The sequence below is a fragment of the Danio aesculapii genome, chromosome 7 (assembly GCF_903798145.1).
Source record: "Danio aesculapii chromosome 7, fDanAes4.1, whole genome shotgun sequence".
Classification (NCBI taxonomy): domain Eukaryota; kingdom Metazoa; phylum Chordata; class Actinopteri; order Cypriniformes; family Danionidae; genus Danio; species Danio aesculapii.
Genome location: NC_079441.1, coordinates 54,899,128 through 54,913,063, shown reverse-complemented (window position 1 = coordinate 54,913,063; position 13,936 = coordinate 54,899,128). Strand labels below are relative to the sequence as shown.

The 13,936-nt window shown below is 38.5% G+C and overlaps 1 protein-coding gene across 1 annotated transcript in view; it reads left to right on the top strand.

Moving 5' to 3' along the window:
- Positions 1-13,936, top strand: part of ank2b (ankyrin 2b, neuronal) — a 165,224-nt gene that overhangs the window by 135,058 nt on the left and 16,230 nt on the right. Inside the window, exons 40-41 of the mRNA XM_056462194.1 lie at positions 10,133-10,216; positions 12,803-12,967. Coding sequence (XP_056318169.1) covers positions 10,133-10,216; positions 12,803-12,967 — 249 coding nt within the window. The remainder of the gene's footprint in view (positions 1-10,132; positions 10,217-12,802; positions 12,968-13,936) is intronic.

The window sequence follows — 13,936 nt, the reverse complement described above, 5'->3', positions numbered from 1 at the left end:
TGACATTCGACTATCATCTCCTGAATCAATAAATGAGCACAGATTAATTTCACCTGATTCACCTATACCTGTGTTTCAAACCCCATTGCTCTTCAGTTTCATGCCATTTGGGATCCATAGAGACTCTTCTCCTGAAATAGAAACATCTGATATTGAATATTCACAGTGTGATCCTTTTCTCTGTGAACCCAGATCAGAATCCCCAGAATCCTTAATTGTAGAGCCTGAATATGTTCCTTTGTCCCCAGTTATGGTAGAAAGTGTTACTTGTAAAGATGAGGTAACAAACTCACAGAAAATATTACATGTTTTGCCTGCTGAATCACTATACAGTGAGGAAGAAAACCTGAGTAAATTACCAAAGCCTATGTTCAATAATCTTATTGCTAAAATATTTGATCCGCAATACAAAGCCAAGACATTTTTCTCAGGGCCCACTGTTTTGAAGAATAGTGATGATGAGACCGTAACTGCTGCAGAAAAAGTTGAGGTTTTACATGATCCACAAAAAAGATATCCATCTCCTTTACATTATAGAACTCCAACAGTGTCCAACTATGAGTCTTATCAATTTAGACCAATATCGCCAGAATCACCTGAGTTGGATGACATCCTTAAAGAATTTGAGTGCCGACCTTTATCTCCAGAATCAGTAGCATCAGTTAATGAATTCAGGCCACTATCTCCTGACTCACCTGTTACAGAATTCAGTGGACCTTTTTGTGATAGTATCTTTCCAGTAGTGGGTGATGCATCTGGTTCACCTCATTCGCTGTGCTCAAATAATACAGATCATGAATCTTATTTTGAAGACCTGTTTACGGAAGAAGATATTTTTAGAGGATTCACACCATCATCAAACACCTCAGTTAATGAGTTAAGGGTGCTTTCTCCAGACTCTCCAGTCCCACAATATTTCACAGAGAAAACAGAATCAATTCCTGTAAATTATTTATATTTTAGGTCCTCGTCGAATGATTCTATATTGTCAGAGCAGGAACATGAACTAGATCTTTTAACTCCAGTGTCTACTCCAGAGTCAACTGATGAACCTCTTTCTCCTGATTTACCAATACCTATACCAGATTCTCCAATACCTCATTATTGTACATCTCACTTTGAACTGACAACAGTAGCAAGTTACCAGTCCTCATCCCCTAAATCAGTACTATCAGACAAAGAGAATGAAACTGATTTATTTGATGACATGATGATTGATCTTAGAAGGTCCTCTCTGGAGTCAATCATATCAGTTACTGAAAACAGGCCCCTTTCTCCAGATTCCCCTGTACCTGAGTTCACACTGGCCACACACACATTGGTCATGCCATTTATAGGCTCACAACCAACCTCCCCAGAATCAGACACTTTGGGTCTTGAAAGCTATTTAGATCAGTCGGACCTCAATCCAGAGCAAAGATTTGACTCTCTTCAGTCTGTTATATCAGATACTGAGTTTAGACCATTGTCCCCTGACTCACCTGTACCTGAATTTATGGCATTATTCTCTCAGAGTTCTTTGCCAGTAACAGGACATAGATCATGTTCACCTCAGTCACTGTGCTCAGACAATACAGAAGATGAACCTTCCCTTGAAGAATTTATAACTTTAGAATATCGACCAGACTCCCCTGATTCAGTTTTATCAGACATTGACACAAGACCACTTTCCCCAGACTCCCTGCCTGAATGGAACCCTATGTCACCTGAATCTGTCATGCTTTCGAAAGACATTAGAGGGTTTTCTCCACAGTCAAATGGATCAGTGAATGAATATAGACCTCTTTCTCCAGACTCACCTACACCACAGTATTTCCCAGTACTTTTTGAATCTGTTTCTGTGAAAGAATATTGTTCATCATCTCTTGAATCTGTAATATCAGAGGAGGAATGTGAATTAAATCTTTTCACTCCAGATTCTACTTCAGAATCAGCAGAATATATATATGAAGAAAGTCCTGACTTTAGATCTTTATCTCCTGATTCTCCAATATCTCAATATTGCAGCTTTCAGCTTGAACCAACAATTGTAACAGGTTATACATCACCATCCTCTGAATCAGTATTTTCAGAAATAGACATTCAGACAGATATATTTGATGATTTGGTGAATGACCTTAGAAGGTCTTCATTTGAGTCAGTTGCATCAATCACTGAAAACAGACCTCTGCCCCCTGATTCACCTGTTCCTGTATTTACACCAGACACATATATGTTTATTATGCCACTTATAGACTCCCGACCAACCTCTCCAGAATCAATCACTTTGGATATTGAAAAAGAAGTATGCCAGTTTGATCTTAATCCAGAACAAAGATCTGACTCTCCTCAGTCTATAATATCAGATACTGAGATTAAACCATTGCCCCCTGACTCACCTGTACCTGAATTTATGGCATTATTCTCTCACAGTATTTTGCCAGTAACAGGACGTAGATCATGTTCACCTCAGTCACTGTGCTCAGACAATACAGAAGATGAACCTTCCCTTGAAGAATTGGTGACATTAGAATATCGACCAGACTCTCCTGATTCAGTTTTATCAGATACTGACACAAGACCACTTTCCCCAGACTCCTTGCCTGAATGGAAACCCATGTCACCTGAATCTGCCATGCTTTTGAAAGACATTAGAGGGTTTTCTCCACAGTCAAATGGATCATTGAATGAATATAGGCCTCTATCTCCAGACTCACCTACACCACAATATTTCCCAGCACTTTTCGAATCAGTTCCTTTAAAAGAATATAGGTCCTCGTCCCTTGAATCTGTATTTTCAGAAGAGGAATGTGAATTAAATGTATTTATCCTAGACTCTACATCAGAATCAGCAGAATCTATGAATGAAGAAAATTATGACTTTAGATCTTTATCTCCTGATTCCCCAATACCTCAAATTCATAGCTTTCCATTTGAACCAACAGTTGTAACAGGTTACATATCCACATCCCCTGAATCAGTATTGTCAGAAATAGAAATGGAGACAGATGCATTTGATGACTGGATGATTTACATTAGAAGGTCCTCATCTGAGTCAATCACATCAATCAATGAAAACAGACCTCTGTCCCCTGATTCACCTGTTCCTGATTTCACACCAGCCATACACAGATTTATCATGCCTCTTAAAGGTTCTCGACCAATCGCTCCAGAATCAGTCACTTTGGATGTTAAAAACAGCTTGTGTCAATTTCACCTTAATTCAGAGCAAAGGGCAGACTCTCCTCAATCTATAATATCAGATATTGAGATCAGACAAGACTCACCCATACCACAATATTTTTCAGCAACCTTTGAATCAGTTCTTTCAACAGGCTATAGATCCTTATCCCCTAAATCATTACTGTCAGATATAGATATACATACCGATGTATTTGATGAGTTGCTTGATCTTAGAAGATGTTCTTGTGAGTCAATTACATCTATTAATGAAAACAGAACACTCACCCCTGATTCACCTTTTCCTGACTTTGCAGCATCTGCACACATATTTATCATGCCACAGACAGGATCCTGCCCAGCTTCCCCTGATTTAGATAGTTTGGATGATGAAAACGATCTTTGTCAAACTGACTTTATTTCAGAACAAAGACCCAACTCTCCAGAATCTATCATGTCAGAAACTGGGGATACACAACTTTCGTCTGACTCACCTGTACCCCAATTCAGTGTGATATTACCTCAGATTACCTTACCAGTATTAGGACATGGATCATCTTCACCTCAATCACTGTGCTCAGAGACAACAGAATATGAACCTTCTTTTGAAGACTTGTTTACTAGAGGTTCTTCTCCAGAGTCCATGTATGAATGTAGATGCCTAGACTCACCTATACCATATTACCCAGAATCAGTTCCAGGTTGTAGGTTTTCATCAGGTTTCATGTCCTCAGAGTCTGAATTATCAGAGGAGGAACATGAACTGATTGTTTTAACTTCAGAAGGCAGATCAATCTCCCCTAATTCACCTATTCCTATGTCAGATTCTCCAATAATTCAATATTATACTTCTCAGATTGAACCAACAATTATAGCAGGTTACATGTCGACATCCCCTCAGTCAATATTATCAGAAATTGATACATGCACAGAAGTGTTTAATGACCCACTGACTGATCATAGATTGTCCTCCCCTGAATCAATTTCACCAGTAAATGACAACAGACCTCTATCCCCTGATTCACCTGTTCCTGAGTTCACAGCATTTACATACACATTTATCTTACCAGAGTCAGATTCTCAAACAACTTCTCCAGTTTCTCTGGATGTCGAAGATGAATTATATCTGGCGGACTTTAACACAGAGCAAAGACCTGATTCTCCTGAATCAGTAGTGTCAGAAATTGAGCACAAACCACTCTCCCCTGACTCAGAAGCTGAATACAGACCAATATCTCCTTGTACAGCAATGTCCATGGTAGATTGTGCATCTTCAGAATCCTTTACATCATTTGAGGAGTGTGGACCATTACCCCCTGACTCACCAGTTTCACAGTTTGTGGAACATAAAATATCCACAATAAATGTATTCCGATCAGAGTCGTGTGAGTCATTAACATCAGAGACAGACATTGAGCTTTGGGTTTTTGCACCTCAAGCTAGTGACCAGAGACCCTCCTCACCTGAATCAATCATATCACTGAATGAACAAACACCATTATCACCAGACTCACTTATATCTGACTTTAAGTCATTTGTGTGTGAAAATGTCACATACAAATCATCCTCCCTAGAATCAATTGTATCTGATATAGCAAGCTTTGCATCTGAGGATAATATATGGACTGAAAATAGAACTCCTGAGTCAGGTAAAATATCACCTATGGATCAAAGTAATTTAGAAATAGAAGACAACATGACTGTTGACCAAAGCCAACAACCATTTGCTCAAGACATATGGGACATATCTGAAACTGTACTATATCTGTCATTACAAAAGCCTGTGAGAATAGACCCTCGGTATAAGCTTGTGTTCAAAGCTGTTCCCTTAGCATTTATGTCTCATTTGTATGATCCTCAATATAAAGGTGAAACATTCTGTCCAAAATCAGGTGTGTTTGAGTATGCTGGAGGTAAAAAAGAGGCTGTTAAGACATTCACTGAAATAAAGGTAAATGATGAATGCACTGAGCAACATAGTTCTGAAATTTCCAATAATGGTAACTCTTTTAGCGATAAATCATCTTTGTCTCTTGATACCAGCTCTCTGCAGTTACAAGAAGAATCACAAATGGAACCAGAATCCTTTGATCTATTTTCGACAAGTCAAGCAGTTCCCACAGAGTCTTTCCTTTATTCTACAACTTCATATGAATGTGTAATGGTCAGTTCAGATGATAGAGCCTCTTCACCAGAATCATACATATCTATGAATGAGTTCAGACCGCTATCTCCTGAATCACCAATTCCTGAGCACAAACTTTCATTACCATGTCCAGAGATTTTATTTGAAAGTCGACCCTCATCTCCTGATTCGACATTCTCAGTGAATGAATTTCAGAGTCTTTCACCTGATTCGCCTGTACCTGAATACTCAACAACATCACCAGTTCCAACCAAACCCACTTCGGAGACTGCTGTGCACACATCCATGGTCAGTCCTCTGTTCACTTCAGTGTGTAATGATCATAGTTTGAATATAAGCTCAGGGTATCCTGAATCATTCTCATCATTTTATCCACTTCCGCAATGGACTATGTCTGAAAACAGACCTTTATCATCTATCTCTGATATTTCAGACACAGATTCTAGATCTTTATCACCTCAAATGTTCTGTCTTGAAACAGAGTTGCGAAACCCATCACCTGAAGCAGCAAAATTAGATACAGAACTAACTGAACCTGTCACTCCAGAACCTTTAGTTTTTGAGACATTTGATCTGCCTGAATCTCCTGAATCAATGATAATTGAATCTGATTCTGAAGAGTGTTACAACAATTTGTCTTTAAATAAAAATGATTCTGCTTTGCTGAATCTTGTGACATTTGAAAAATGCACATTAGAAATCGAGTCTCCAACTGAAAAAGAGGGGCTTCAATCTATTTCATCTATTTTAAGTAGTTTTGAGTGTTCTGTTAATGATGGACTAAAACCAAACTCATCTGATGATAAAGCCTCAAACCAAACAAAAAAGGACACAAAAACTGTAACAAAGACAATTACTTGCTGTAAAAAAAGGGATATAACCGCAGCAACAAGTGCATTTGCAAATGAAGAAGCAAGTGAAGGCCACATAATCCAAGAAAGTGATGAACAGAGACAAATGGAATATTCAAAGGAACAAAAAGATGATCTAGGACATGATTCAAGGAAACTAATCTCCGAAGACTCAAATAAGATGGTAAGATTTCGAGCATGCAGATGTGAATTCTGTGTGTTGTTAACCAATGGGAATGCAGTATCAGATCTACCCTGAAACATATCTTTTCAGTTTATCTACTGGATCTATTAGATCTACTAACAAATCAAGACTAAATGGACAACTTATGAACAGTGTAAATTATAACTAATTCACCCCAGTGGTTTTCGTATCTAACTTTCGGTATTAAATAAGATTTCTTCTTTACTGCATGTTTGAATCATCATTAGACAAACTAAAATCCATATTTTGCTTTAGATGTAAAAGCATCTTCTCAGACTTTCCATGCAAGCAAATCTTTTGTGTTTGATGTAATTAAATGAGAAGAAGAACAGTTTTAATTCCCTTTGTTCTGCACAGGATATCCCAAAGGATACTCATTTAGAGCCTCAAGTGAAGGGAGATTTAAGTCTAAGCAAAATAAATAAATCATCTATTTCAAGAATTTTAGAGCCTCAGTTATCAGCATCCCTGCAGACAAGTGAATCATCACAAGAGTCACATCTGACCACACAAGTCTCCAGTATACCAGAGCAGCCCTGGTTCAAATCCACCCCTGGTTCATCACCTCAACAACCTAAAGCACCAAGTGCATTGCAAAAAGTAAATCCTTTTCAGTTTCATCCAAAAGACTCTCACAGAAGAGTTGAACTAAAGCGAATTGATTCCTCTCCATTTAGTTTGCGAATTCAATCACCCAATGACAAAAATTTGCTCTCATCTGTGAAGACACCACCAGCAGGCAGTCAGGTGTCAAAAACGGACTTATCTCTCATTAAATGTGAACATACATTGCCAACATACGAATCAAGTTTGCCGTTGCCTGGAGCTTATCCAGTTGTAGCTGAGATGCCTACGGAACTGACAGATGACCAGATGCAATTAGGTGCAACTTCAGGTTTAGATATTGACTCTCCATTTTACAGTCTCAGTCTCAAGGCCAGGGCAAGACCCATTCATGCAGATAGCACTGAGTCAGATGCTGAGTTTTTCGATTGTCGCCAAACCTTTTCTGATACATCTGAACAAGAAGTGGGATCACCAGAACTTTCAGATATTCCTCAAGCAGTTTATCACTTTGAGGAACTTCCATCTGCATCAGGTAGCCCTGAATGTATCACTAAACTTAAAGAGTTCACCCAGCTGAAAAAGGAGGATCGGCCCTTATCATGGAGCAGTGAGGACTTACCAATAATTTTAGAGCCAGATGATGAATTCACTGGTGAGGGTGGTGAGGAGAAGGCTTTCCCTTTTGATTATTCAGGTGATCGTCCCTTTGCAGAAGAGCTACCTCCAATGGAGGAAGTGCAATATGATGACGATGATGACTCTCTAGGGAGGGTAAGCCATTTAGCATGAGTAAAAAATTACCTTTACTCATTTTTTTTTGAGGCGGAGGACTGTGCTAACAACCTGAATTGTACTCTATTGAACATTTTAAAACATTTTAGCGCTAACAAGCTAAACATGCATTAATACATATATGTGCACCTCAAGGTAACTTAAAGGACTAGATATACTGTAATGTGACAATAACTTTTCCCCTTTTTTAACTAGTTTTATGTGCATGGTGTTGGTTGGATTTAATTTCCTGCTTTTCACTTTATTCATCAGCAGACTAGTTTTTGCATAGCAGTAAATTGCTCCAAATGAAATATTATAAACTAAAGCTGCGGTCACACTGGGCTTTTCCTCCCATTAGACTACCATTCATACACACACGAATGCATCAGACTGGAAACGCAAGGTTATGCGTCACGTTTCGCAGGTCGCTGCGGTGCAAAGTTCAAGCTTGATAAACTCTGACCTGCGAAATCGCATCACTTGACTGCGTGAGACCAATCGAGGATCAAAACAGGACCTCTCTGGACAGAAATTTAAAACATGGAGCAATCACTCGCTTTTTTTATGTCTAATCATCTTGTTTAATCCCGCCCCTTTTTTCAGCACCGTACGACAGAATTTCGCACACACAAAGCCCAGTGTGACCGTAGCTTAATTTTGAGAGGAGCGTGTGATGTGATTGATCATGGCTGGTCTCAATAATCATTGCTAGTCCAATCAGATATCATTGCTTGACCAATCAGATGAATTCTAGCCTCCAATAAATAAACCCATTCATCCTACCTTCCTTATCTTTGTTTTGAAGAATACCACCATTCCCCCCATCTTCCCCTTTCCTCGTTTACCAGGGGGAGCTCTTGAGACCTACCTGATCTCGGACCCCCTGTCATGCTACATGACCAGGCGGGAGCCCTGGGCTCAGGTATCTCCAAGCTCAGGGTTCTCTCCTGGAACAGCATGCCAAATTTGCAAATTGTATCAAGAAATAGCTGTGTGAACTACTGAAATGCAAATGTTGGAATGCTAACTTAGTGCTAAAAATTAATACAAAGTTTTGTCATGAAACTCTCTGGGCATGCAAGTATGTCCTATGCAATCTGCTTCCAACCTTATTAAACAAATGGTGCAAGTGGTTGGTTGCTGTCACTTCATCAGCAAATGAGCTTGCTCTTCAACATTACAGTACCTCAGTGTCATTTGCACTCTGCAGTCTGTTTTTGGAATACCCTCTTCAGCCCCAACTTCACCTGTGCATAGATCTGCAATGACGCTTATATCTACTCTACAGTATGTTATGTTTCCAATGGCAGTGTGTTATACTGTATTCCCTGACAATGTGAATATACTGACTGTAGCAAGTCTCAATACTTGCTTTGCACCAATAATCAGTAGCAGTAGCATATCTACAGTATGCCACCAAGACGAAACATATCAAGATTGCATATACACAAGGTGCATCCCAAATTGCATACTTATGCATTATTTTATGCCATTTTGTAGTATAAATAGTGTAAGTAGTGGATTCACACTGAAAACTCTAAAAATAATAAGTGCACTTTAATTACCCGGATGATGCACTTATTCAACCGGTAAAATAAAGTGTGGAATGATGGACACTTCACGCGACCTCAACGACCACAGCCTAGCAGAAGGAGCGGAGCTTTCGGGCATTGATATTGGATTACTTTTTTTATGTTCGTGGTTATACACAAGGTTATACTCATGTATTATTTGGTAGTTTGATCATTTATTTTACTAATTTGGCAACCTTCAAACATCAACAGGGAAACGCTTTGAATTTCCGCTTAGTAAAAAAACATTAGTGTTCCATTTGGGATAACACTACATATATATACTATGCTGTTGAGTGTATAGTGTGCCATTTGGGATGCAGCTATATTCATCACCATACTAAATCTCTTCAAGAGTTATCATGACAGAACAGTTTTTAGATAAAAAGGTAAATGGAACTTTCTGAGTACATCGGCTGTGCATGGTGTGACATGCAAGAACATGAGATACATGACAGTATTTGCGAACACAATGCATCTCTGCTACTCTCAGGAAATAGCTGAGGAGCTAGGTTTGCTGTCTGATAGTTCAGAGGAGGAGGTGTTGACCACCAGGGTGGTGCGGCGCAGAGTTGTAATTCAGGTACCGTACCTGTTTTGCGAGTGTGGACTGTGTCATTGGGCCCCATATGTGTGTTTTGGACTTTGTAAAAATTAAGGAATTTTTAATTGTTGATATTGTGAAAGAAAACATGAACTAATAATGAATGGGTCTCAGTAAAGAGACATTGGTTCTCACTTATTAAAGCAAATTTTAAAAAGTTTTAATATATATATATATATATATATATATATATATATATATATATATATATATATGTATATATATATAATTTTTATTTATTTATTTTTTTTACAGGGTGACGACATGCCTGAAATTCCTCCTCAGACAGTGACAGAAGAGCAATACACAGATGAATATGGAAACATGGTGGTCAAAAAGGTAAATGTTTCATGTTTTTTACGTCTTTAGTGCTTCCCGCAGGTTTGAAATATACTCGCGGTGATGTCCGGATTGAAACACACCTTTTACCCACAGCACATAAATAATTAACTATATGCGACAAACAAAACATAATTAGATTTTAATTAAACATAATTAGACTTTCAATTTTATGCTATTCAGGTGCCATGTGCACCCACTAATATCTGCTTCTCTCTATCTCTCATTTAAGTTCAGGTTACTTTATTTGTAAGACATTTTGTACAGTATTTTAGATGTATAAAATATATTGACATCATCAAATTAATCAAATAAATAATTGACAAAAAAGAAATAAAAACAGACAATATTTCTAAAAATGATAATAAAATCAAGAATAAAACATGTAGATTATTTAAATAAGACAAATAAGTTGAAAACCCATTTCTAATGGTGTACAAATATTCTGTAGACAATTTAGATGTAATGTCTTCCTCTGAGTATTTAGTAAAGTTTTTCTGAGTCATTTAAATTAAAGAATTAATTATTTAATGTCTCTCTCGCTCTCCTGGTTGTGCGCAAAAATTAATGACAGCTTTGAAAACGAAAGCAAAACTTAATCCCGGACATTTTAGTAGATTTAGAAACCCCAGCCGGACAAAAAAAAGGTGAGGGTCTTTGTGGGTCTGCAGAGCATGTGAGTGTTGACAGTTCTCGCACACACAGAACGAGCAGTATGAAACGGGTAAACGAGAGAAGATTTTAGTAAATCGCTCGCGGATGTTTGTTTATATTGGGCGGATACAAAAAAAAGTAGAAAATGATAATTTGATAATGAAGATGATAATAATAGTGTGAGTGAGCGAGCAAGCGAGAGAGAGAGAAAGAGAGAGAGAGAGAGAGAGAGAGAGAGAGAGCACACACACACAAGCAAAACATACAGGCATATACATATGACTGTAACAAATAGTAAAAAAAAAGTGTCACTACTTGGGCGGCCCGCCCAAGTAAAGTCTATGTGTGAGAGGCAATGGTCTTTAAACCAATTAATTTCATTCTACAGTATATTGTATTAATATTGCAATAGCTTAATTGCTATTTTATTTTAACGATCTAGATGCAAAGTCTAAAGCGCAGGGTGCAAAAGCATTAAGGGCGTGTCCGAATCCACTTTTGCTATTTTAAGGACAGAAAAATATCCTCTGCGCCTAGGCACATGGCCTAACAGGGTTGTGCTCATTCTCTTAATGAGTCTAATCTGGAAAAACTGAATGCTTCACTAGCGAGAAAACATTTAAACAAACAATCTGCGCAAGGATAAAGAACGAGCCTCCTCCATTCGGCCTCTTTATGTTCTCTTTCTCTTTACTTTTACACTTTATTTTAATCCTTTACTTTCGTGGATTTTCCGCTGAAGACATCCATTAGCCTACATAATTAATTTTGTTTGTTAAGCACAAACATTTCAAAACTAATTCTAAATTCATTTCTAATTTCCAGTCAATGAATAAATGAACAATAATAATAAAGTGTGGTCAGAATACTGAGTTATTTCCAAACACTCGTCCTGTTCTTATGGCCCACATGGGGATGCAGTCGTCTCTAATACCCAACAGATGTAAAAATCGAAACTTGTTTTTATTTAAACATATATAAATATGCATATAATAAATAATACTGCTACTAATAATAACATTATACAAATGCAAATTGTCATGAATAAACTGAAAAAGCCCCCCGAGATGAAAAAGGCATGGAGGCAGAAACTTATAAATCAGATTGTAAATGTAACACTGTGAAAGTAAAAAGTAAAAACGTATAAAGAAATAAACATAAAAAGTATTATACAAAGCACACTGATTGGTCATCTGGCATTTCAATCAGAGATTCCCTTCTGGTCTTAGTGAGTTGTTCTTGACCCAAGTAAAGGCTCGTACACACTAGGATGGTTTTCGTTTGCACTTATAGTCAGCATTTTTCAAGACGTTTCTCTGCATTAAAACTCAGGGAGACTTTTATTGGCACAGTGCAGAATGAACACACAAAATTACCCCCTGATATTATATGGTGCTTAATGAACTTGCAATGAAACTCACCATCGAATCTTATTTATCTCTTCATAATAACTCATACTAACATTATTGTAGTTGCTGTTGCATTTATCATACAGCTCTTTGTGTTCAGACACCAATGAAAAATACAGTTCCACATACAAACTGTCTTGAGCTTGAGTGCCTCCAAGTGGTGTTTACTGTAATTTCAACAGCTCTAGGGATGTGAACAAAAGTGCCAATCTGATTGGTGGAGAACGTTTTGATGCAGCACATCAAAACAAAAAATGAGGATGAGGAATTTCTTTGAAAATTAACTTTTAATGTCTGGCATTTTGCTTGTTGGTGTGCATGATCACATTGGATGTAGATTTAATTAGTCACGAGGAGGCATTAAACTTTAGCTAAAGTCATGAACGAAAAGCCGTGTAGATGGGACTCTTTATGAAATGTATGAAATAGGCTGCAAGATAAGTGTAGCACAGTTTCTTCTAAAATATAAAGTTTACTTGATAGCCTTTATCATTTTCAACATTGGCCTAATTTCTCCTCACAGATAACAAGGAAAGTCATCCGCAAGTATGTGTCGGCAGATGGAGTAGAGCGAGAGGAAGTGATGTTGGAGGGGCCACAGCAGGAAGCTGTCAGTGTGGACGAGGCTGACAGTTTCTCGAAAGTGGTGAAGAGGACAGTGGTGCGGAGCGGAGGAGATCAGACCGAGGTTTGAATCCTTCTTTGAATTTGGTGTACTTACTAGCTAAACTCAATATACTGTACTTAAATCATGTAAAAGTTCAACATGTATAACACAATTAGGGGGAAAAAAATTAATGAACAATTAAACTACAAACTTTGGGCAATTTTAATAAAACACACATGCTGAGTTGACTTAAAGGTTCATTCACAATACTATTTTATATTCCAATGGCTATGCCTACACCACTCCATTGTTCCTTGAAACAAAATGTGAATGAGTAGGGATGAAAATGTGAAACGCTACGGTTACTAAAGTAACCCTTCGTTCCCCGAGGGGGGGAACGGAAATGCTATGTGGAAACTTCCACTATGGGGATTTCGTCAGAATCCAATCATCTGAAAGAGTATAAAAACGGGCCAATGAAATGCCAATGAGTTGGCAGCGTCAGCGTGCACAGCTGGCGTCAATGACAATCAGTCATGCTATAAAGACGCAGCCAGTGCCATGCTCGACATCCTTTTCTAGCTGAAGAGACTTTCACGCTCAACAGCTAAGGGACAATCGTTGTGGCGAAGGAACATAGCATTTCCGTTCCCCCCCTCGGGGAACGAAGGGTTACTTTAGTAACCGTAGCGTTCCCCTTCGGATGGGGAACTCCAATGCTATGTGGAAACTTCCACTATGGGGAAATCTATGGAAAACGCCACAACGAAAGAACCTTACTGCGTCCCTGGCGAAGGGTGTGCCACGCAGTAGAGCGAGCGCACCTACAACGCCCCGAGACACAGTCTTCCAACGTGTCCCCTGGCCCTCACTTACCTGTTCAGAACAGTTATGTTTTTCGGGGAGTCGCATAGGTTTTGATACGACAGTACGTTGGGAAAGCGTTCAGTCCCGATAGGGAGGACGCTGCGGAGCTCACCTGTTACCCAGAGGGGAGACCTGGTGACAACCTATGGACTAGCCCAGAGATGGGGAGTCCTTGCATAAGGA